Raw genomic sequence first — 26491 nt, 5'->3', positions numbered from 1 at the left:
ATTGAGGAGCTTTTGGGGAAACAATTTATATGACCTAGTACGCCACCTTAGGTAGCACCAGTGTTATTGGTAAAGAAAAAGGATGGGAGTTCACGCTTGTGTGTGGACTACAGGCAGTTAAACAAAATGACGATCAAGAACAAGTATCCCCTCCCGAGAATAGACGAACTGATGGATCAGTTGCACGGGTCATCGGTATTCTCGAAGATTAACTTGCGGTCGGGTTATCACCAAATATTGGTGAAGGCGGATGATGTGTAGAAGACGGCCTTCAGGTCTCGGTATGGACACTATGAGTATGTGGTCATGCCTTTTGGTGTGACCAATGCTCCAGCGGTGTTCATGGACTACATGAACCGGATATTCAGACCGTTCCTAGATAAGTTTGTCGTAGTCTTCATAGACGACATCCTTATCTATTCCAGGACTCCAGAGGAGCATGCCGAACACCTAAGGGTAGTGCTTGGTATTCTGAGGGAGAAACAATTGTATGCTAAACTGTCCAAGTGTGAATTCTGGATGGATGAAGTGCAATTCTTGGGACATGTGATATCCGCCCAGGGGATAGCAGTGGACCTAGCAAAGGTAGAGGCAGTGGTAAAGTGGGAAAGTCCCAAATCAGCGACAAAGATAAGGAGTTTCGTGGGTTTAGCAGGGTACTATAGAAGGTTTATTGAGGGATTTTCCAAGGTAGTGGCGCCCTTGACGCAACTTACACAGAAGGACGAACCTTTCACTTGGACGAACAAGTGTGAGGAAAGCTTCCAAGAGCTTAAGCGGAGGTTGATGAGTGCTCCAATCCTAGTGATCCCCGATATTGGAAAACCTTTTGAGGTCTATTGTGATGCCTCTCATCTAGGGTTGGGTTGTGTGTTGATGTAGGAGAAGAAGGCAGTGGCCTACGCTTCGAGGCAACTCAAGGTGCATGAGAGAAACTACCCCACTCATGACCTACAGTTGGCAGCTATAGTATTCGCCTTGAAAATTTGGAGGCACTACCTCTACGGTGCTCAATTCTGGGTATTCAGTGATCACAAGAGTCTGAAGTACCTTTTTTATCATAAGGAGTTAAACATGAGACAGAGAAGATGGATAGAATTCTTGAAGGATTATGATTTTGAGCTTTTGTACCATCCAGGGAAGGCGAATGTAGTAGTCGATGCTTTGAGTAGGAAGACGGTGCACACCGCTCACCTCATGATCAAAGAGGTGGAACTGTTGGAGAAATTCAGAGACATGAAACTGCAGGAGGAGTTGGAATCATGATTCATTAGATGTAGTAACCTGACCATATCTAGTGAATTCCTGAACTCGGTTAGAGAAAGACAGTTATTGGATGCTAGTCTGAACAAGGTTAGAGAGTAATTGGGGTCGAAAGAGGCAAAGGACTTTGCTTTGGGTAATGACGGCATATTGAGATTCCAGAGCAGAGTGTGTGTGCCTGATGATGTTGAGGTGAAAAGGCTAATCCTTGAGGAAGGGCACAAGAGTTGCCTTAGCTTACATCCAGGCATGACTAAGATGTACTAGACCTCAAGGAAAATTTGTGGTGGCAGGGTATGAAGAAAGAAGTAGCACAGTTTGTGTTGGCCTGTCTGACCTGTCAGAAGGCAAAGGTGGAGCATCAGAAACCCGATGAGATTATGCAACCCTTAGAAATACCAGTGTGGAAATGGGATAGCATCTCGATGGACTTTGTGACCCATCTGCCACGAACTTTTAGAGGGCATGACACCATCTGGGTCATAGTGGACCGATTGACCAAGAGTTCGCACTTCTTAGCAATGAACCTGAGGATGTCTATGGTTAAGTTGGCTCATATGTACATCAAGGAGATTGTGAGGTTGCATGGGGTGCCTTCGAGCATTGTATCAGACAGAGATCCACGGTTCACGTCACGGTTTTGGCAAACCTTGCAGGGTGCTTTAGGAAGCAAACTCACGATGAGTTGAGCCTATCATCCTCAGACAGATGGTTAGTCTAAGAGGACGATCCAGTCACTTGAGGACTTTTGGATCACTTGGATGCTTGGGATGAAGTGTTACCGTTGATTGAGTTCACCTACAATAGTTTCCATGCAAGCATTGGGATGACACCATATGAGGCTCTTTATGGTCGGAAGTGCAGGACTCCCTTGTGTTGGTATTAGGATGGGGAGGCCGTGTTAGTTGGGCCAGAATTGTTAGAGCAGACCACCGAGAAGGTGAGATTGGTGAGGAATAGAATGCAGGCTTCACAAAGCAGACAAAAGGCTTATGCAGACCGCAGGAGGAGACCCTTAGAATTTGAGGCTGGAGATCACGTGTTCTTGAGGGTGACCCGAACCACTGGTGTGGGAAGGGCTCTCCGCTCAAGAAAACTTTCTCCTAAGTTCCTTGGTCCTTATCAGATCTCGATGAGGATTGGACCAGTAGCTTATGAGATAGTTTTGCCTCCTCAGTTGGCAAATCTTCACCCGGTGTTTCACGTGTCACAATTGAGGAAGTATGTGTTTGATCCGGCTCATGTGTTGGAAGCTGAGGATATACAGATCAGGGAGGACCTCACTATGGAAGTACCACCCATTGCTCTAGAGGATAACAAGGTTAAGGAACGCAGAGGAAAAATAATCAAATTGGTCAAAGTCATCTGAGATCGGAGGGCAGGTGACCCCACATGGGAGTTAGAGGAGGACATGAGGAAATCACACCCGCATCTCTTCACCTGGTAAATTTCCATTTTCGAGGTCGAAAATTTTTGTTGTTGGGGAGAATGTAAGGCCCAATTTTATTTCTGCCCTAATGTTTCAGGGTTGGCCTTAATCTGTTGGGCCTAAGGGCTGGCCCATAGGGTGCTAAGGCCCTAAAGCTGCTAGGGTTTCCAATTCTGATTCATTCTTGCAAAACAGAACCCTAAGCGCTGCCCCTCTTCCTTTCAGAACACTCTGCTAGGGCTTGACTCCGATCTTGGCCAAAGATTTCTCGAGCTCAGTTTTGTTTTTCTACCATTTAGGGTTCCATAGTAACTTTGTTCATTTATTGCCCGCTGTTCTTCCAGTTTTTGAGACTGCTTCTCGAACCGTTGCACTCCGCAGTTGGTGTCGAAGTCTCGTATAAGCCCTTTCCAAGTAAGGGAATCTAGGGTTTTCGGTTATTTATGAGTTTAAGTCATATCCTTGAGGTGTGCTCATGATTTGATTGTTGGATATTGGTTAAAATGCGATTTTGGTGTTGTTTATGTGTTATGCACGAGTGAACAGTGGCGAGCATTGGTTTTCTCACCCAAGCGAGCTTGTCTCACCTAGGCGAGACTAACAGAGACTCGCCCAAGCCTTTCCTGCGCGAGCTACCGCTTAGGCGACTCGCCTCCTTTTTTAGCAAGGGGTAATCCTTCTTAGGTGAGAAGGGACTCGCCTAAGCGAGAATGCACAGGAGCCACTGTTTCATTTTCCAAGCTCTCGCCTAGGCGAGAAGGGACTCGCCTAAGCGATAGGATCTCCCTCGCCTGAGCGAGGTCGTCTAGCTTGAGCAAGACTAGGGCGAGTGGTGTGCTATAATATGAATGGTTAATGATGTGGTTGCTTGTTTTCTTGACTTGAATACTATACTTGAATGGTTTGAGGGATGATGTCGTGATTAATATATGAGGTTGGGGTGAAAATGATATATTGCTTCATTGTGCATGAGTTAGAAAGCATGAGTTGTATGATTGGTTGTTTAGACATGATGTTAGTATTGTGAGAACCTTCTGATTGGTTGGTGAAACATGTATAAAGTGTGGGTAGGGCGTAATTCCATGACTCTTGTAGTGAGAGCTCTTGGTGTCGCCTTATCTGTTGGACGTGATTCCATGGACCTTCTTAAGGGGAGTCCCTGGTGGTGCCTCAACATAAGGACGTAATTCCACGTGAGTATCGTGGTGATGCCTAAGGGCCAGGGCGTAATTCCATGAAGGCCACGTGGTGGTGCCTCCTGTAAGGGTATAATTCCGCGAAGGCCTCGCGGTGACGCCTCATTGCTAGGACATAATTCCACTGCCACGTGGTGGTGCCTTAATATGCGTATCCGGATAGTCAAGTCTTGGGAGTCTTAAATGATTTTGGTAATCCATGTGTGAATGTCTGCTATCCATGTTTGACTCTGAGATTGCATGTTGACTGTTGTGATATAAGAGTTCTGTACACTAGCTTACCATGTTTGCTTGTTTGGTTGTCTTGTATGTGGTTCTTCTCCTATTGCGATAATCATCGATTTATTGATGTGAGCAGATGGGAGAACCCCTGACAGTGGTAATGATGATAGGAATGCTACAGCTTGATGGACTGGACGAATATTGGACCCACTATGGGGCCCATCGCTGAAGAATTTATTAGCTATGCTTTTCTTGTCTGCACAAGATCTAGTATATTTTGTTTTAGGCCGTGTGGGGCCTCTTTTATGTTTTATGGTTATGTTGGAGTACGAAGTACTTCATATACCAAATCTTCGTACTCTCTGGATATTATGTATGTGGCGTTTTTATTAAATGGGTTTTATCTATTTATTTGGGGCGTTACAACTATCACTATAAATAATATTTATAATAATAATATTATTAATAATTAGAAATACTAATACTTATAAAAATATTACAAATAATAATAATATTATTTATAATTAATATTATAGTTGAAATCATAAATAAATGAAAAAACATAAACAAATTGAATTTTGTAGGATTTGAACCCGAGTCCTTTTGTATCAGAGTTTTAAAATGACGAAAAAACTAATTTTATGACATGTGTCAATAAAAGAGAATGAGTAATGTAGTAATTTTGGTAGTATATTCTTTTCTTAATATATAATAGATTTGGTCTCAATATTCGTTAATTGTTTTCAATTTGGTCCTAATTTTTTTTTAAATTTAACATTTTTGTTCCTCTCTAAACTGAGACAAAATTTAATTTATATATATATATATAAATAAATAAATATATATATATATATATATTCTATTTTAACATTTTTTTAATTTTATTTAGATTTTAATTACTTTTTCTTTAGTTTATCATTTTTTTTGTTTAATTTTCATCTTTTAATACATATTTTAAAAATAAAATAAAATATATATATATATATATATATATATTACTTTTTAAAAATTAATTTAAAGTTTAATTATTTCTTAATTTTTTAAGTAGATTATATAAAAAAGAAAAGAAAAAAAAAAAAATATATATATATATATATATATATATATATATATTTATTGAATGTCGACTTCTAGTAATATATATGTATGCTTTTTGACATTCGAAAGTTCAAAATCTTTTCTAGATGTCGACATCCGAAAATATCTTTTATCAAAAATCGATATCTAAAAATAATTATGAAGATGATATTTGTTTTTCGTCGATCAAATGGTCAAAAGATATTGTTTGAATTTAAAAAGTATTTGGGTGTGTAAAAGAAATATGGAGGTACAAGAAGAAAGCCCTCTGAGAATTGTGAGGGTTAGTGTTAAGTGTGTGCGTGGATTTCGTAATTGAGTGAATTAGTGGCGGATGATCATGGTAGCAGGGGGCCATGGACCCCCAAAATTTTGGAAATTTTTTATAGTAGGTATTATGATTGTTTTTATTATAGATATTAAGTATTTTGATTTCTTTTATTATAGATATTAAATCAAATATTTTATTTCTTTTATAAATATAATAATTAATGTTAATAAATAATCAAATATAAAATCAAAATAAAGATTAAAAAAATTTATCAAGATATTTTTTATTATTTGTTTTCATTATAGTTTGTGTTTCTCATAAATTATTCTCATATTTCATTCTCATCTATTTTTTTGTTTATGAAGAAAAAAAGATCTACTATTTTTGCTCTTATTTCTCATTTGTTCTCTTCCATTCTCGAGGGGAAAAAAGAAGATAATTCTATCGTCTCACTTGATGGTGAAATATTAGTTCAATATTTTATTTAATGAGTCTTTTATATTATTTTTTATTTTATGAACATAGAAGAAAAAGTAGTATACTGTGTGTTTTTTATAACCATATTTTAATTTTGGTTCCATTATATATTTATGCCTTAGTTTCTTACAAATTGTTCTCATCTTCCATTCTTACTTAGTTTCTTACAAAAATCAATTATTTTTGCTTTCATCTTTCAATTGTTCTCTTTCATTATCGAATAAATAAAGAATGTAATTTTCTTTTATCTCACTTAATAGTAAAATATTAGTTTAATAATTTATTTAATGAGTCTCTTTTAAAAATTTATTTAAAATGTCAAGAACACCCTTATAATTTTATCTATTAAGATAATTTTTTATCATCTCCAAATTTATCTTTAAAGTCGAGTATTACTAACTATTAATTTTATCTATTAAAATTTTTTTATCATTATTTTATAATTTTTTTATTATTATACTCAACCCAAGGTAACTTTTACATTTCAAAAACATTTAATTTCTAATTGCATAAATATTCAATTATTCATTTATCCAAACATTGTCTAAAACAATTTTTAAAATTCATAATCATGCATGTTATTATAATAATCTACATATAAAAGTATTTTAATATATATTACAATATAATACCATAATTATTTAATTATTTTTATTAACATTAATATTAATATATTTTTATTTTTTACATTTTTATTTTATCTATTATTATTTATTGAATATTAAAAACAAAATTAATTACTATAATACTTTAATTATATTATGTTTAACTTTTATTCTTCATATATTTTTTTAAATAGTTTAAGTTTTATATAATTAGATTATCATCTACTTACATTTATTTGAATTGTCTTATATTTTTATTCTTAAAAATATTTATTATTTTTTTTCTCAAATTCTAAATATCTTCTAATATAAATATTTACAAATAACAAAAAAACAAGCTAAAGCATTTCATTGAATATAATATTTAACTAAAAGGTCTAATTCAAAATTTTAATCATATGAAATAAATATTTTCTTAAATCTGCATTTTGATATCGATAATTTGATACGGATTTGTGAAATTTTAAGAGTTATATTACAATATAAAATATTAGGGGTCATATATTTAGAGAATGAAATATTATAGGGTTGAAAATTTATAGAGATTATGAAGATATGAGAGATGTAAAATATATGATAAATATAAAAGATATATAACAAAATGTAACAAATATAAAATATAAAATATTTACACCATCTCGATTTTCTAATTTATGTAAGGCCCAGTTTTTCTGCCCTAATGTTTAAGGGTTGCCCTTAATCTAATGGGCCTAAGGGCTGACCCAAAGAGGAAAACCATACCCTAATCTGCCCTAACGTCTCCATTTTCCCTTACTTTTAGAAAAACAGTCTGCCCTAAGGTTTCATTCCTCATCGCTGTCAAGTTCGCTTAAGCTCCTTCTTGCTCGACGTAAGTTATTCTTCATCTCGTACCATCCCTTCCTTAGCATGTTTTTGTGTTTTCCCAACTAGGGTTCTGTAGGGAGCTCATTTTAAGGTTTGTTCCATTGTTTTTCCAGCTCCTTAAACCGTTCTTGGAGCTGCTGTGCTCATTGTCATGGTGTCGAAGTCCTCAGCTAAACCCTTCCAGGTAAGGGAAGCTAGACCATTCATTTGTATATTTGAAGTGTGTGGTTTGTTCCATCTGTTGCGTGCATAAAATGATATTGATTATATATGTAACCGTGTTTGAATGATTGGTATGGGAGTGTACTATTTCTGGATTTCCAGGTGTCAAATAGTGGGAGGAACCTGTTATTTTCGCCCAGGCAAGCTCTTCTCGCCTAAGCGAGAATAGCAGTTCCTCGCCCAAGAGTTGTTCTCGAATACTCGCTCAGGCGAGCGAGTTGTGTTTTGAGCGAAAGACCATCTCGCTCAGGCGAGATGGCCTCGCCTAAGCGAGCCTTCGCGAAAATCCCAGGCCCCCTTGACGTAGTCTCGCTTAAGCGAAAGCCTGCAGCTTGAGCGAGGGCACCCCCTCGCCTGAGCGAAGGCCTCTGGCTTGAGCGAGACCCACTGCAGGGCGCACTGTTTTTCTCTATTTGGTGGTTATGAACTGTTTGAGGTATGGATCTACTCTAATTAAAGCATGAGGCTTGTGAAACGTATGGAAATCTGTGGTTATTAAATTGAATGAATGATTTTGGTATGAGATAGATATGAGATTAAATGAGATGGTTGGTACCAAAGAGACATGGTTATGGTGTGATGATACAAATCTGTATTCGTGCTCCAGGAAGGATGGGTCGGTATTGATTCTACAGTTGTATATGAATGAGTATGATTTATAAAGGTTGACCTGAGATTTGTATGCATGATGAGTATTCCTCTATTGTTGATTATGATTGGTCTGTATCAGTGCGTAATTCCTTGGAGTCTCTAGGTGAGACTCTCAAGGCCGTGCTTCAGTGGTCGGGATGTAATTCCATGGCCCCTGTTAGTGGGTGACCATGGTGGTGCCCCATCTATATAGTCTGGTAAGGATTCAAGGTAAGGTTGCATCTTGACACTCTAAGGAGTCAGTTAGTCTCACTTAGAGCGGACGGATTCCTGTGGTGAGAGTAGTAGGAGGCCTGAAATTCATTAAGGGCTAACCTTGTGGTGAGGGAAATTGATTCATTGTAACACATGTAACACATAGCTCGGGGGTGAGCAGCTCGGTGGTGAGCAGAGGTATCCACCACAAGTGCAAGCATCCGCTGAATCCGACCAGGTTATATGTATCCGGATGAGTCGAGTCGTGTCTTAGTGTATTGATTGAAAGGTCATAACATGCTTGAGTGGTATATGTACATTGGACTATGAAAATATATTTGATTGCATGATAACAATTTTGTTGGCTCTAGCTTACCCTTTCCATGTTGGTTGCTTTGTATGTTGCTCTTTTACCTTTGCGATGATCATCAATTTATTGATGGGAGCAGATGTGAGAGGTACCCGTGGTCAACAGGGGAGAGACGATTCCGCTGCTTAGTCTTCTTGAGCTGGACTTCCTGTTCTTCCTGGGCTTTCTTTAGGGCTACGGCCCATGTACTTGACTGTTCTTAAGTTTCTTTACGATTCCAGTAAACTGTATGACTTGTTTCCTTTTTGGGCATTGTGGTGTGCCTTGGATTGTAAGGAGTTATGATTAAACTCCATGACTGCACTGTTATATTATAATTGTGTGACGCTTCTTTTAATTATGTTTATTAATTAAATGGGACGTTAGAATTTACAATAATAACTAATTTTTAACATTGAAAGATATTTTTTAAAATGACAATATTTTCTAAAAGTTAATTTAAATAAAAAAGATATAAAGTCACAAAATTATTGATCAGAGAATTTTCTCTTTTCAAATGCAGATTTAAACGGAATGTGAACTTAAAAGAATACGGTCTTAACTTAGTGCGGACTTAAAAGGAATGTTTATTATATTTCAATTTATAATTTAAACAAAATCATATCCATTTTTTAATCTTAATCATTCAATAAAAGTAATAATAATATTTATGACTCCATACGTCATATCTTTCGATATATTTTTGTCTGTTTATATATGCATGTGTTTCTATTTACAAATTTTAACATTAACGTGTTATTTTTATTTTGTACGTATCTTGTAATATGTCTATATTTTACTTTAAAAGAGAGCCTAATCATTTTATTTTAATATAAACATCACTAATAAATTATTGAATCAATTCTATAATTTAATAGAAACAAATTTATATCCTAATATTATTGGGTAATCTTAATATTACCATTTTAAACAAAAAAATAAATTGTTTGTACGCATCAATAATTAGTTATTATAAATTCAATATCTACGTCGATAACAACATTTGCATGTATTTTTGTTTAAAATTTTTAACATCAATTCATGTTACTCTAATTTTATTTTTAATAGGGACCATATCTAACAATTTGTTTGCATTTTTTTCATTTTTTTTAAGTTGATTATTCATGTGTGGACAATATTTTTTGTTGTACGGAATCAAAGTTCACACTATACCTACATCTTATTTTAACAACCGATATGTACATATGTATCTCATTCTAATATAATATATAACTAACCACTTTATCGGTAAAATTTCATCCTATAACAATATTGTTTTACTACAAATCACTAATAAATTATTATGTAAATTTTACAATTTAATACAAATAAATTCACATCCAATTTCATAATTAAAAAACAAAATTGTGTACACATCAAATAATTGATTGATAATCAATATCTACGTTGATAACAATATTTAATATATTTTATTTTAATTTTAACTTTGAATTCATGTAAAATTTTTAATAAAATTATATATTACGATATATTTTCACTTTATTCATATTTGCATGTTATTTTTTATTTAAAATAATTTAAATTTAACTTTATATTTTCTTTTTCAGATTCCAAATGTAACGTCTCATTTAATAAATAGACTTACTTAAATGACACGTCACGCATAAGCAATATTAAAAGCAACGGTTCAGAGTATAACTCACTCCTTAAGAATATTCAAGAATTCCTAAAAGAAAATCCTAGGGCACACCATGATGTCAATACACACAGGATACATAATCCAACAGTAATACAACTAAGATTTAAAACAAGGTAATACATGGGCCATAGCCCTAAGAGAAAATCCAATAAGCGGGATCCAGCCCAGGAGGGCTAAGCAGTAGAGTCATTGTTCCCCTATTGACCGCGAGAACCTCTCACATCTGCTCACATCAATAAATTGATAATTATCGCAAAAGGAGGAGAACCACATACAAGGCAACCAAACAAGCACAAAGGGTAAGCTAGAGTATAAAACAGTTCATCATACGAATACATGCTATTTCACATACCAATGAATATATGTCAACCAATCATGTTATGACTTGCAGACAATACACTGAGACTCAGACTCGACTCATCTGGATACATATAATTTAGTTAGATTCAGTGGATGCTTGCACTTGTGGTGGATTTCGCTGCTCACCTCCGAGCTAAGTGTTATAAAGTTTCAACCCCCACGCACAAGGTTAGCCCTTAATGAATCTCAGGCCTCCTGCTACTCTCACCACAAGAGTCAGTCCGCTCTAAGTGAGACTAACTGACTCCTTAGAGTGTCAGGATGCAACCTTATCTTGAATCCTTACCAAATTATATAGATAGGGCACCACCATGAACTCCCACTAATAGGGATCATGGAATTACGTCCTGACCATTGAAGCACTACCATGGGGTCTCACCTAGAGGCTCATGGAATTACGTACTGACCACATACCAATCATACTCAATCTAACAAGTAATATTTTTCATGCATATAAATCTCATGCCAGCCTTTATAATCAATCCTCATTCATATGCCATATTGGATCCATTCCAACTCATCCTTCCCAAACCATGAATATAGAAGTGTATTTCGTACCGACACCATGCCACTTTGATAACCAACCATCCCATATAAAATCACATGCCAAGATCATACCACACCTATCATTTACAACCCATACACCATACCATGCATGCATAATCATTCTCCTCATACTTTTAATATAACAATTCAAATCAAGAAATTTCCAACCATCCAGGAACAGAGAACAACAAATATTACAGTACCCTCGCCCAACTCCTCGCTCAGGCTTAAGGGTCTCGCTCAGGCGAGAGGGACTATCGCTTAAGCGAGCTCCCTTTGCCTAGGCGAGAGCTCGACAATCTGGAACAGTGGCCATTCACACTAGCTCGCTTAGGCGAGATCTCCTTGCCTGAGCGAGGCATTCTCTCGCTCAAAACAAAGTGGCCCGCCTGAGCGACAGCTCGCGCAGAAGGTCTGGGCGAGCCTCTGCCAGTCTCGCTTAGGCGAGACCTGCTCGCTTGGGCGAGACTATCAGTTCTCGCCAATGTTCGTACCTGCAACAACCATACATTCATGTCCAAAACACATAGCAGAGCATTTTTATGCAATCACAACAACACACACTTCATACCAACTCGAGATAGATAAAAAAAATAAGCAACAAATTATAAAATGCAAGAAACTCTAGCTTCCCTTACCTGGAATGAGCTAGTACAGGACCTTGACACCAACCACGGAGCACAGCAGCTTTAGGAATAGGCTTAGAAGCTGGAAAACAGTGGAACAAATCTTAAGATTGGGCTCACTACGAAACCCTAACTGGAAAAACATGAGAATATACTAAGGGGAAAGTGGTAGGAGTCGAAGAGTAACTTACGCGGGGCAAGAATGAGCTTGAGCGAACTTGACGGAGGCTGAAGATCAAACCCTAGCAGAGCATAGTTTTTGGTGAGGAGAGGAGAGCAAGGCAACTGTTTTCTGAAAGTGAGAAGAGAAGAGTGGGTTATGACAAACTTAGGGTCTGGTTTCCCTTTAGGCCAACCCTAGGCCCAACTGATTTTGGGGGTAGCCCTTTAAAAAATAAGAGTAGCAATGTAATAGCAATGTAAGTGGGCCTTACACCAAAAGTTAATACCTTTCCATACTATTTTTCTTTTAAACTCATTATATCTAAATGTACTTCTATTCAAAATTTTAACACGAGATTTTACTTACTCTTAATTAATTTATCATAAAAAATAATAGTAATTAATTATTTAATTTTTATTTTATTATTTAAATATAATATATGTAATTATAAAAATAAAATATAATGATACAAATTAATAATTTTTTTCCAAATGTAACAATAAAAATAATTTTTTTAATTAATAACAATATTAATTTTTTAATGTAAATTATATAAAAAAAAATAGACCCGAGTAATTATATGATGAAAACTGTTTTGGTACGATGCGCGTAACTGAAGAAAGCGAGACAAGGTTAGAATTGCAATTAAATTATATTAACTGACACCTCCCTTTAAAAGTGCTAAAACATGGGTCAAAAAGTGCCGAAACATTTGTGCCAGTCTTCTACTGTCTTTTCTTTCTCACCTTAACTAAACTCACAGATGGAACCAGAAGAAACCGCCGTTACCGCTGTCGACGGAAGTGGTGATGAGGGACTGCTGTTGTTAGACGGCAGTGATGTCGGCGGTGGCAAGGACAGAGTGAAGGGTCCTTGGTCCCCGGAAGAGGACGCCATTCTGAGTCGTCTCGTTAGCAAGTTCGGCGCCAGAAACTGGAGTCTCATCGCACGGGGGATCAGTGGAAGATCCGGCAAGTCTTGCCGTCTCCGGTGGTGCAACCAGCTCGACCCCTCCGTTAAGCGCAAGCCCTTTACAGGTACGTGATATTGGTACCATGCGTGTGGGTTTGAGTTTGAATTTGAATTTGACTTTGTTTTGGTTTGATTTAATTTTAATGTTTTAGAAATTGACCTTAAGAGTGTAGAGATGGGAATGGTTTGAATTTTCTTAGCGTAATGTTTTGTGTATGATCTTTTGTTCTTATAGTTTGATGGGTTATGTGGTTCTTTTTTGACTTGGACATTTCGATTTGCTGTGTGCATTATTGTTTCTTGATGGATAAATCATACCTTTTTGTCTTCTTGTTATTTCAAGAATTACCATAGAGTCATATTGAGATGGAGATTGGCTGTTATTATTTGCAATAGGGTATAGTTTTTACTCGCAGACTGATGCTGTGCCTGTGAGTTATTAATGGCTGTAAAGTATTTGCTATTCTTGATATTGTGGGAAAATGTGGTTGTTGTAGCCGTAACTGCAGTCGCAAGCAATGGCTCAATGTTGAGAGAAAAACCTTAACATTGCCGCCATGGTTGTGGCTGCAGATTTTTTTTACAACCATAGCGATATGTTTTCTTTTTATTTAATAATTTTCCTTTAAAGGCCAAATTCTTGAAATGTTAGATTATTTGATCAACGCAAGGCCTGTGTATATATTCCTATGATTTAAAGAGTTAGCTAAAATGATGCCCCATCAAGTTAAATGAATAAATTTATGTCTAGGAACCTTAGCTCAGGTAGTACCATTCTTTTTGGAAACTACACCTTAAATGTGAGAAAATTTATAGATTAAAGAGAAGCAGCACTTCTTGTAATGGTTTACTGAGTCACAAATGGAGACCAAAGTAGTGAACCATCCTTCCAAGGTACCCGTTATACAACTGATCTGTTGCTGGATTTTCCAGAATTAATGAATATGGATGCTTTCTCTTGTACCAGAGCCAAGACCACGATCTTATCAACTTTAGCAGCCCAATCAATTGTGTTACAATAACTAGCTATTCTCTGGGACCCATCAATGTCAACTGCTCAGAGTTCAACCATGTTGGCTTTTCTATGGGCTAGTAATTGGGGAACTGAGATGGGAAGATATCCACACACCCCATCCTTACCACTTGTTTTGCCCCTTCTCACCAAGATTACAAAATCCTGCATTCATCAGTAAATCCATTTGCCATAAGGTAGCAAATCTTTTGTAGAAGCTTCAGAAACGACTTCTTTAGAACCTTTGAGCTGTTACCGGTATCAAATTTATCTACATCTGATGTTCATGAGTGTGAGTTGATAGTAGGAACTGGATCAGAATCATAAAGAAATCTGCCTTTACTGGAAAAGAATAGGGGAAAAGACAACAGAATTTTGAGGATCTGCACCTCCCAATGCCCAAATACCCAAACTCTTCTCAATTGACAAGACGCCTCTTTTTCCACCTATCTTATTAATAGGAATTGTGCTTTATTTGTCTATTTATCCCTGTCACAACTAACTAACCAATAGAGCAGATTGACAATAAAATATTGTTCAACTGACGAACCTTCAGATTTGGTTTCATCTGTGGTACTTTCAAGAAATTCTCAACTTGGGCTTCCGCCATGAATGTTGGGAAATTCAATCTTTTTGGCCCAAGATTTTTTACTCATCTCAGAAGGGCTCATAAGTGTCTTACTGTTATGATTCTGTTTTCTCCTCATTCAATCTTTTTATGTCTTGTGAGTGGGTTGTCCATTGTCTTACTCCTTGAAGCGTATGTTCTATTTCTTCATTCAGTCTCACCAATAGTGGAATTCCTTCATTACCAACCATCTTTGTCTGAATCTTTGCCGAATTAAAGGACACGAGAAGTAATTTGTAATAATTGATTCACTCCATGAATAGCTTCCCATTGTTCTTCAAGGCTTCCATTCTGTTTTCCATGTCATCCTCAAGTATGTTGCTTGCATACAGGTCTATTTTATGGTTTTTTAAGAGATAAAGGGTATGGTACACCTTTAGAAAAATGTGTTATAGAATCTGGATCAGAAAACTCTAAAGGGAAGGAACTCTCAGATGGAAAAATGAGAATTCTGTACAGAACATGCAGTGTACAAAAGTTTACAAATACAATCACTAAGACTTCGACGGTCCAGATCCTCCCACTAACAATCATGTTTTCTCCGTGTCCCCCCAAAGACTTGAAAACGGACACATATATATATATACCTAGCTTCCCCACACAACAATTATATAACCACTAATAGGTTTCTCAGCTGCTTGAATTAAAGCAATTAGCTGTATTTTTTTTCCCTGATTTCTTCTTTCATAGACCTTCGTAATAGAAGGTCGTATCCTAACAATGTGCATATAGAAATAATAGAATTTTATATGAAAATAACTACATTAACAAAACTCTACTCCTCATGACTTACTAATCATGGGTGTAAATCTCAAAGGCGAATTTTCCTTATATTTAACCTACGTTCTCCTTGCTGACACTAGATCATAGACATATCTTTTTTTAAAAAAAAAAGAACAAATAGGCTTTCGCTTGTTGGTGTTTGAGGAGAATAGATGTATGGATTTCAACACTTGGTTTAAGGAAGACTATTTCCTATATTTGAACTCATAATTACGTTTGCAGCACCAAGGCTCACTCACCTACAAAATAATATACTGATAAATATTTGTAGAACAAAATAAACTATGGATGAGAATGCCTACTTTTTTGTTGAGATACCCAACATACATTGGCCTCCATTCATTATGTGTTTGGAAGAAATATTAGCAACACTCTAAAGAGACCGTTAAAGACTATAATATGATACTCTTTCAAATACTCTCTCTTATTCATTTACATTTGATTGGACCAACCCAAATCAAGAGAGTCACTAGGAACCGATTTATAGAAACAAGAAGCGTGAGATATGTGACAACAATATTTGCGATAGCAAATTACTAACTCAATGGAGAGAGGGCCCTCCAACTCGATCATGAAATCAATGTTGAGTCAACTATCATCGAGAGAGGCATCATGAAAGGAGCCAATACCTTTTATATATAGGTTGTGGAAATGCCCTTTTTGTGGGTTTCCTTCCAAACCTATGCTTCGTTCCAAACCTATGCCTGTTGTAACATCTCAACAATTCAATAAAGAAAGTAAGGGCTTCAAAGCTTAACATGTACAAAATGAAAACTTCATTTTTAATGTTGCTAGAATTTTTATAGAAGTCTTTCATTTGCTTCTCTCATGATGGAGGTTTTATTTTCCCGTAATGTATCCTAATTTTCTGAAGAAGAAGTAATGACAATATTCAAAGAATAAGCATCAACTAACTTTATGCAAGCAACTGACAAAGGATGCAACCAATATCTAGAATGATTGATTGTAATGCATCTATTGTTGGTTTGTTAAGTATGTTGTCAAACCCTAGGGCTCAACCCTTGTCAAGCAGTGGTAACTGCCAATGACACAAACACTCTACTAGATTGACATTGACATGGAGATACGAAACTAGTGGAGTGAATGAGATTGGATACTATAATAGTCTTTAGCCATAAATGAATGATATGAGTTGTTGTGCATATTGGCGGTGCAATGTTGTAGCTACATGTTAAGTGATAAGGATCAAGTTATGTTTAGCTTGGAATGTATTAGATGGAAAGCTCATTTTATGTCTTAAGATGCATTCATGGATGTTTGCCACTTAATAGGAATTTAATTGATGATATAACTATAAAGGTTTACCTCCAGAAAAAGAACATGACTATATAAGCAAGTGAAAGAATGGCATAGTAGAGACATAGTCGAAATTGGCTGAATAAAATAAGTAGAAAAAGTAGAATTAGAAGCTAACAAGTTAAACGAAACGGAAAAGGTGGAGGAGACTTATGGAAATGGAAGAAGAGATCCACTCAAAGATGGAGAGAGCTTCATCCTCATGATAAGCTTCAGGAAGAATCATCACTCGACACTTAGGAACCAATATAAGACTCCAATGAAAGTTGATAATACTCACAAAAGCAAGCTTTCAAGAATTTCTCTAATTCTCATATATTCTAAAGTAACTTGTTCAAGCGAGGGAGTAGTTATATATAGCCACCCATAACCACCCTTAGCCATGAATTTAGTGCACAAAGAGGAGGAAAAATTAAATTTTAAAATTCAAAACCTAGATTTAGATCAATGGCTGAGATGAATGCTTCTCATGCTTGATTGACTTCAAAATGCTCCTTGTGTCCTTGTCTTCCAATGCCCACACCCCAAAGCTTTATTGGGTTTAATAGACTCCCATACAAAATTACTATATGCAACTACTTTACACATGAAAGAAAATGCAATGTAAGTAAATTCTATATCTAAAAATAACAATCAAAGTAAATTCTATTTTACAAACAAGCATTTTATCTATTTAAAGATAATAAAAATCATTTGCATCCATGCATACTCATCACGAAGGGTCATGCCTGGGGAGTATCTTTGCAAGTGTTGGAGATCTCATATCATCTAGAGATATGATTAAGTCAACTTTCATAGGATAATATTTAGAGTCTTTCCTTGCAAGATTTGTAGCACCTATCGTTCCACCCTCTATCAGTATGAGGGAGTGTGTTGAAGATCCCATATCATCTAGAGATATTGTTAGGAAGGAAAATAATAATAGTGGAATGTGTGTTATATAAGGAAATTTAGAAATGAAAGGTAGTTATGCAATTAGTTGTTTTGTGGAAGAGACTCTCTAAGAAAGTCTATAAATAGTTTCCTTGTCACCAAAGTCAAAGATTTTCAATACCAAAAAGATAACCCCCTAACACTTCCCAAAGGGAAACTATATATAGACTTTATGAGAAAGTCTCTCTCCCAAACAACTAACCGCATAATCACTTTTATTTCTAAATTCCCTCCTACAATATACATTCCTCTCTCAAAATTTTCTTTCCTAACAATACCCACTGTTGTCGAAACAACCTTGTCCCCAAGGTTGAATTCTAAAAATTGAACTTTAATGGCAGAAGTGTTTTCCCACATGGCTGCCTTGGACCCACCTCTTACCATTACACCAACACTTGTTGAGGTGACTCTGGTGCTTCCTCATCCATAGTCGTCTTTCCCGGCTGGTGTATGCATGGATGATGAGAACCTTTTCATTGTTGTTTTGCATTGGTGTATGCATGGATGATGAGAACCTTTTCATTGTTGTTTTGCATTTTCTTTTATTAGTATTTTGTATTTAGGGTTTAAACCTTGCTTAGTGGAACTTTTTATTTTTAGGTTAGTTGACCCTCCACTATAAATAGGGGGTTGACCTTCGTTGTAAAGGCAAATTTGGAATATACATGAGAGGCATTGTTGAGTGATTCTCTTGTGTATGTGTGTATGAGTCTTATCTTGAGCAAAGGCCTGGAGTGGTGACTCCTCCACTTATCTCATGGAGCCTATCAAGTGACGTGGAGAGGAGCACAAATTTCCATTTCTAATGTGTTTCTTCACTTATCTCATGAGAGAAGTGAGTGGCGTGATGAATGAAGATGCATTCACTTATCCTAGAAATTCGGGTGGCGTGAAGTTTTCACTTATCTCGGATGGTTGTTTGAGTGGTGTGATGAAGACAATATATCCATTTATCTTGGCGGAACCCCAAGTGGCATGGCAGCTCCCATTGTCGTTTCCATTCCATGGTTCATCAACCCGTGTCCTCCATCTTCCTTTTACACATAGGGTTTTTAGTTCAAATAAGGCATTTCGTCAAACAGTTAGCGTGCGTGTCGTCTTCCTAGAAGCAGCTCGCATCGCCAGTACACATCTAGCCAAAGATGGTGGACATTTAAAAGTGTTTTTTGATACCGGTATAACATCACAACTTTGTGGTTCAAAATAGCATTCAAATCTTCTAACTCTGATTGTTGAGTAAGATGAATCTCCTCTAGCAAAACCGAGCGACCTTCCTTTAGAGCCACTTTAAATAAGGAGAATAAGTAGAGGTAGTGGAGCATGTACTGTTGAAGAAAAAAACAAAATTAATTTAGCTTTGAGTTAGTGGAACAGTCACAAGAATTAGTGGGATAACTTGTGGAATTAATGGGACAAATGTTGCATTTAGGGAACAAAGGTTAGTGGGCAACTGCTGTAGTTAGTGGAGCATTTTTGCTTATTATTTTCATCACACCTTGTCGGGTTACAACTGTTTTTACTAAATTTGGGTATCTTTTAATCTGGACCTGCTGATGTTGAGTGTTGAAACTCATGGTTAAAGTCTTCCAATTCACCTTAAGATCTACAAGGGAGGCCAACCAGGTTACCCCTAAAATTAAATCAACCTGTCCTAGGCCAAAGAGGAGAAAGGTCTCTTTAACAACATAATTTTCCAGTTGTACTACCTCTCTGTAATACCCACTCGTTGTTTCTTCTGCCCATCACCTCATCACGCACAATAGGATGGAGTCATTTCTACTTGCAAACCAAGAAGAGTTACCAGATTCGATGTGACCAAATTATGACTTGCTCCACTATCAATCAATATGGGATTGAGTCAAACCCCAAACTGAAAAAAGAGAAAGTTTCGTATGCTGATATTCAAAGTCAATGACTTCTTCTTCAGCATTTTCTAGATACTCCCCTATCTCATTTCTCTACACTCCTACTTCTCTATACCACTCTTCTTTCAAGATAATGACCCCAAATTCTTCTTTGGACAACGATGTCTTGGATTATATGCCTCTCCATAATGAAAATACCTTCTTTCCTCTCTTCTTTTGACATCTTCATGGTAAGGAAGACTTCTTGATCCTCTGTTCCTTGCTCCTCCGACTAAGTTTCCTCCCATGTTTGAGCCGTAATTCGTCCCATTCCCCTCTCTTCTTGGTTGCTGCCACTGCTGGAAGTCACTTGCGAGATTCCTGTTCCTTTAAAAGGCTTCGTTTGTGACACTATTTTAGACCCTCCTTGATACTAGAAATTGGAATAAGTATTCCGGTAAGACATCCCTCCACCTGTTCTAATTTATTTCATTGCATCCTTTACATCAAGTGTGTTGAATATTGAGAAAAACTGTATAGAATTAATCTCTCCTGTGTCTAAAATACACATAGGATGAATGTATTTATAATAAAGAGTGATACAAGTATATATGGTAACCAACCAAACATAAATATGGTAAATAGAAGATATTGTAATAAACAATATCAACGATATCTACCAATATCTACCAATATCAAACAGTGTCTAGCTGGTGCATATAAGTCGTATGTACCAAGCTTGTTACAAATATAATCAATTCTCGATCCCCTTAAAGACTTAGTTTATTAATAGTTTCCCTTTAGGAGGTGGTAAGGGTCTTCTTTTTAGGCACTAAGAGTCTTTACTGTTGTGATAGGGAATACCCTTGTGTGAAAGGAAGCTATTTCCTTTAAACATTCTTTTTTACAACTTATAGAGAATAATTCAGTTTGTTAGTTTTGCGTCTTCTCTATCTTTGTTTTCTCATATCTGTTTCAAGGTTCCTAACATGGCCAAATTATAATATATAGATGGGTGCAAACTTCTCTCACCAAGTTGATTTTGTGAGCTTGAATTAATCTACTTTCATAAGAGCAAGAATAAAACTCAAAGTAATAGACGAGGGCCAACACAAGTAGTGGAGCATGTGGTTGAATTCAATAAAAAGCGATAAACGTTACTGGGGCTTAACCTGCTTCAAATCATCTTGAAAGAGAGGAGTACTTTTGAGAACATAAGCCACATGTGGTGCTTGAGAATGAGGCTCGTCAGAGTTTGTGTTTCAATCAATTTCCAAGAATAACTTTAGTATGATAACATAGTACTTCTAGTTATTTTCTTCAATAAATTATGTGTGATATCGTGATGCCAATTGTAGTTGGTGATATGAAATTGAAGGCTGCATTGAAGTTGACAACACATTGAAAGGAAATATAAACACTGGGTCAATTTTATTGAACAACAGTATGGCCAATACCTGTTGTACTATATCTAAGCTTTGACCTGTTGTGAATTTATTTTATGGTTAGTCAATTAGTTATTCCAATTATGTTATCACAAATAATATTCTGTCTCATTCATCATACTTTTTTTCTGGAAGCACCAACTATAATATATTCACTGCACTGATTGTTTTTATATCAACATTTGTTGCGTTGTCTTAGAACAACTTTTGTCTTCAAACGGCATTTGTCTAAAAATAAGACCCTTTTTTTTTGTGAGCAGATATGCTCAGCCAGGTACAAATTATAAGTGTCTACATTATGTGATCATTAGAGGCATAATAAATCCATTATTCAACAAACATGCATTGCATTGAAATATGTTTGTAGTGTACCTCACACTGCGAGCACTGTTGAGTCCTACACTAGAATAGTGTGATATATTTCCTTAGAAACTACGAGGTGTCTTATTTTCATATGTCGTATCATGCCTCTCCTAGTGATATAAGCTTGTAAAATACAATTCTTTTCAGATGAGGAGGACAGAATCATAGTTGCTGCTCATGCAATTCATGGCAACAAATGGGCAGCCATTGCCAGGCTTCTACCCGGAAGAACGGATAATGCCATTAAGAACCACTGGAATTCCACTCTGAGGCGTCGGGGAGTTGAACTTGATAAGATTAAATTAGAATCTGGTAACTTCATGGAAGATGCCAGCTTAGAGAAGGCAAAAGGATCCTCGGAAGACACTCTATCATGTGGGGACGTTTCTTTGAAATCCTCGGAAGGGAGAGATGTCAGTTCTGTAGACGTCATGGATGATAAATCTGATGGTAAAGCTCAAGCTGAGGGCCAATTACACCACAAAGTCAAGGATCCACCTACCCTTTTTCGGCCAGTAGCTCGTGTAAGTGCTTTCAACGTTTATCAGTCGAATGATGTTACACAGCCTTCAACATCAATTCAAAGACCTGTCCCGAAGCAAGGTCCCATTTTACAATCGTCAAGACCAGATATGGAATTTTGTAGGATGGTTGAAGGAATTTGTGGTGACCAGGCAGTACCTCACCAGTGTGGCCATGGTTGCTGTGCTGCTCCAAATGGTAGAAAGTCTGAAAGCTCTTTGTTGGGACCGGAATTCATCGAATTTTCTGAACCCCCATCTTTCCCAAATTTTGAGTTGGCTGCAATCGCTGCAGACATCAGTAACCTTGCCTGGCTTAAAAGTGGATTGGAGAATAGTAGTGTGAAAATGATGGGAAACACGTCTGGCAGTGTAATATCAAATGGATCTCGAGTACATATTGGCCATTAGATTGTCCTGAGTGAGGACTGGGTAATGGGCATGATGCAGGCTAAGTGATGATTGTCTGTTTTCCTTGCAAATCTAATAAGGCAACCAAAGTTAAGTGAGTCGATTCTATGATTTAAATGGATTCACTAGGTAAAATTAGAATGTTGGATTGAACAATTTTGTTTTTTGGGATTGACTGATTAGGTACTACATGATTTCGAAACTAACAAAAATTACTTGCTTTTCTATCTATTTTGAGTTGCTGTTCTTTTGCGTACTTTGTAACTGTGAGTGAAACAATGCCGAAGGTTTTATGATTCTTTTCTGCAGCATTTCGCCAAGGTTTTATACTAATAAGAAATGGTAATAGGAAGCACTTATTAGTATATTTTTATTAACACATTTTCTAATATGTTCTTTTGTTTCAAATATTTGACTTTACTTATTAATGATTGTATAATTTGTGATAAATTTTAACTAATAATAGAGATATGTTTGTAAGAATGTGTTGGCCAATGAAACACCTAGAATACGTTAGAACTACCCTACTGTGGTATTTTAGAATTGGTTAACATCAGTCTACATGCTATAATCATTATTACTTTAGTGCAACACTAGAATAATAACTTGATTTTCCTCATCAATGCAATGCAAAAGTTTGTTGAACTTTCTAGATGTTTTTCTCCTCTTCCTTAAGAGATGTTTAAGGGTTGCATGCAGCAACTATTCTGCTAGAGGGATTTCATGTGTTTCTATGCTGTTTCTTTTAGAAATTTAACCTAACAGTGAAGTCTAAATTTAAAAAATGAAATGTAAGTTATGAATAGTTTGGAAGTCCTTAAAGTGTAAGTTGTTGAATAATAACGTGACAAAGTAAGAATCACAAATTACATTTGCTTAGTTATGTAATATTCAATGATAAAATTCATTTTGGATAGTGACATAATTTTGTGTCCCCTATTTTCTCTTATAATATCATCCATTTTGTCCATTACTCTGATATCTCGACCCAGCCACTCTGGCACCATAAATGTGTTCAAAGGTATACTCGTTAATCTCTGCAATTGACAATATCTAAGTCATACAACTAATCATCAAACACTTCAATAGAATAACTATAACTCTTTACTTGTGCATAACTAAATAATTAATCAAAGTTATAACATTAAGGGTTATTAGACCTCTTTTTAAGAATTGGGTCGCCAGAAACCTAAAAGTCTTTCATCCTGCACCTCCAAAATTTTTTTAAATTCCCAAAAAATCCTTTAACCATGTAAGAAACCCACGGACACCACACCTCCAAAATTACTTCCAAATATCAACACACACACACATATGTATTACATATGATTTTTTTATATTTTTATTAAATTTTTAATAAATTATATTAAAATATGATTAAAATTAAATATTTAAATTTTAAATGAAATTAAAAAATTCAAATAAATATTAAATACTATACACATTAAATGTATAAATAAAATAATTATAATAATATCAAAAAATAAATAAAATTAAAAATAAAATAGAAAAATAATTTAAATTAAAATAGTAAAACTTTAACTAAAAACAGAAAAAAAAAATATAATCTAAAGTAATTTTTCTTTTAAATTTATCTATTTTATAATTTTTAATATTTTTAATATGTGTTTTAAAAAATAAAATAAAGTAAAAGTTAGAAAACATAAATTTTAAAAAGAATTAAAAATATTAAAAATAGAATTGATTTTTTTGATTTCCGAAAGTCGACTTCCGGTAATGTTTTTTGACATCCAGAAGTCGACTTCCGGTAATAATTTTTGACTTTCGGAAGTCGACTTCCGGTAATGTTTTTGGACTTCCGAAAGTCGACTTTCGGTAATAATTTGACTTCCGGTGATACATTTTAACTTCCGGAAGTCGACTTCCGGTGATATATTTTGACTTCTGGAAGTCAACTTCCGGTGATATATTTTGACTTCCGAAAGTCGACTTCTGGTAATATATTTTGACTTCTGGAAGTCAACTTCTTGTGATATATTTTGACTTCCGAAAGATATTTTGACTTCTGAATTTCCTTAAATGGTCAAAAGATTTTTTGGAAAGTTAAAGAAATTTTGGAAGTGCAGAAGAGATGCTTGCAGGTGTAGGAAGAAAAACCCAAAACCTAAACCTATACAAGGTCCATAAACTAAAAGGCCCATCCTAAAATAGTATAGTCGGTGCACCTAGACACTTGGTGGTAGGATTGTTGTTGGTTGTGGGGATGACTACTTGCATTGTATTGCCCTGAGATTCGAAGACAACATGAAAAGTCTGAAAAGCTATAGGTGGAATTGATTGTGTTTTAAGTCTGAAAAGCTAATCTACAGTGCTCTAATAATAAAAATGAATGAATGAATAAAAAAGTTATTGGAGGCTGATTATCTTGCTATAACATTCAACATAAGATTTTAGGCATAAATATAATCTAATTTTTTATGCATATGTTCAATTTAACCTTCATTTTTGTTTTGTGTTCAATTAGATTTTTATTTTCGTTAATTTTGATCAATTTGATTTTTTTATTAATGGTGTTTAAATAGTTAACATTTGTGAACCGTGCATGTTACTTGTCAGCTCTTGATTTTTTTTTTTAAATTTCCAATGTCAAGTCAACATCGTTATACATGTCAATGTTAGTGTCACATGTCAATTTGTATTTGTATTATTTCTTTTTTGTTCAATTTATTCTTTAGATTCGTTATTTTTCTTCAATTTTGTCTTTGTATTCGTTACTTTTGTTCAATTTAGTCCCAATTTTAGTTAAAGTGAAGCAATTTTGTCTCTTTCAAATTGACACCAAATTTCATTTTTTTTATAAATATTATACTAATATTTATTTTCTAAAATTGATATTTTTATTAATTATTTTTGAAATTCAATTACAAATTATTAGATTTAATTATAAATTAAATATAATTGTTAGATTTAATTTTTAAATAGAATACAATTATTTAAAATATTATTAGAATATAAATATTAAATTTTTTCTCTTAATAATTATATTCTAAAATATTAATATTTTTAAAATTGACATTTAAAAGTATTAGAAATATTAGAAATATTTTAGAAAAGTATACTAATATTTTAAAATTGACATTTAAACATAAAACATTTTATATTTTAATTTCTAAAACACAATAACAATATTAAATTTTTTAGATTTAAATGTCAATTTTAGAAATGTTGTTATATTTTAAAAAAAACATTTTAAAATTATATTCTAGTAATATTTTAAACGATTATATTTTATTAAACAATTGAATCTAATAATTATACTCAATTTATAATTAAATCTAACAATTTATAATCGAATTTAAAAAATAATTAATAAAAATGTCAATTTTAGTAAAAATATATGATATTTATAAAAAAATTAAAATTGGTCTTAATTTGAAAGGGACAAAATTACTCCACTTTAACTAAAATTGAGACTGAATTAAATAAAAATAATGAATATAGGGACTAAATTGAACAAAAATAATATATAGTGACTAAATTGAACAAAAATAATGAATATTGAGACTAAATTGAATAAAAGAAAATAACACAACCGCAAACTAACACTGGCACAATTGTAACTTGATATGTGGACAATTTTTTTAAACTTTAAAAAAAAAACAAGAGTTTATATGTGACAACATTGTTCACTAACATTTACTATTTAAACACCATTAGCACCATTAACAAAAATGACCATATTGATCATAATTAATGAAAGTAAAGACTTAATTGAACGTAAAATGAAATAATGATTAAATTTAACAAAGACAACAAAAATGACAACCAAATATTATTTAAGCAAAATTTTTTTTAAAGAATAAGATTTTATCTCATGATCAAATTTTCTTGGAAGAATATTGTTTACTTGACTTGAGAATGGAATCATATATTTGTCATTTTAATTTAGAAAAAACAGGAAACATATTATAATGCAAATAAATGAATAGTATTTATGGTTTTTTTTTTTAATTCTGGGCAAAAATTATGAACCAATTTTTATTCAATTGTACTTAGCTGCAATATAAAAATTATTAAAATATCATGTGTATGAATGGCTATGTAAAAAAACTATATTATTACATTTTTTTATGTATTTATCTA

The 26491-nt window shown here is 34.7% G+C and overlaps 1 protein-coding gene across 1 annotated transcript; it reads left to right on the top strand.

The window, feature by feature from the left end:
• The first annotated feature begins 12845 nt into the window (after positions 1–12845).
• Positions 12846–22643, top strand: LOC114165060 (transcription factor MYB1). Its single transcript, XM_028049710.1, has 2 exons — positions 12846–13195; positions 21603–22643. Exons 1-2 carry the CDS (start codon positions 12922–12924, stop codon positions 22385–22387), a joined length of 1059 nt encoding a protein of 352 aa, XP_027905511.1. The 5' UTR covers positions 12846–12921; the 3' UTR covers positions 22388–22643.
• Positions 22644–26491: the final 3848 nt, after the last annotated feature.

This window comes from Vigna unguiculata, chromosome 10 (genome assembly GCF_004118075.2).
Source record: "Vigna unguiculata cultivar IT97K-499-35 chromosome 10, ASM411807v1, whole genome shotgun sequence".
NCBI lineage: Eukaryota > Viridiplantae > Streptophyta > Magnoliopsida > Fabales > Fabaceae > Vigna > Vigna unguiculata.
Note: the sequence above shows the minus strand (reverse complement) of the source record. Positions and strands in the feature narration are given on the sequence as shown.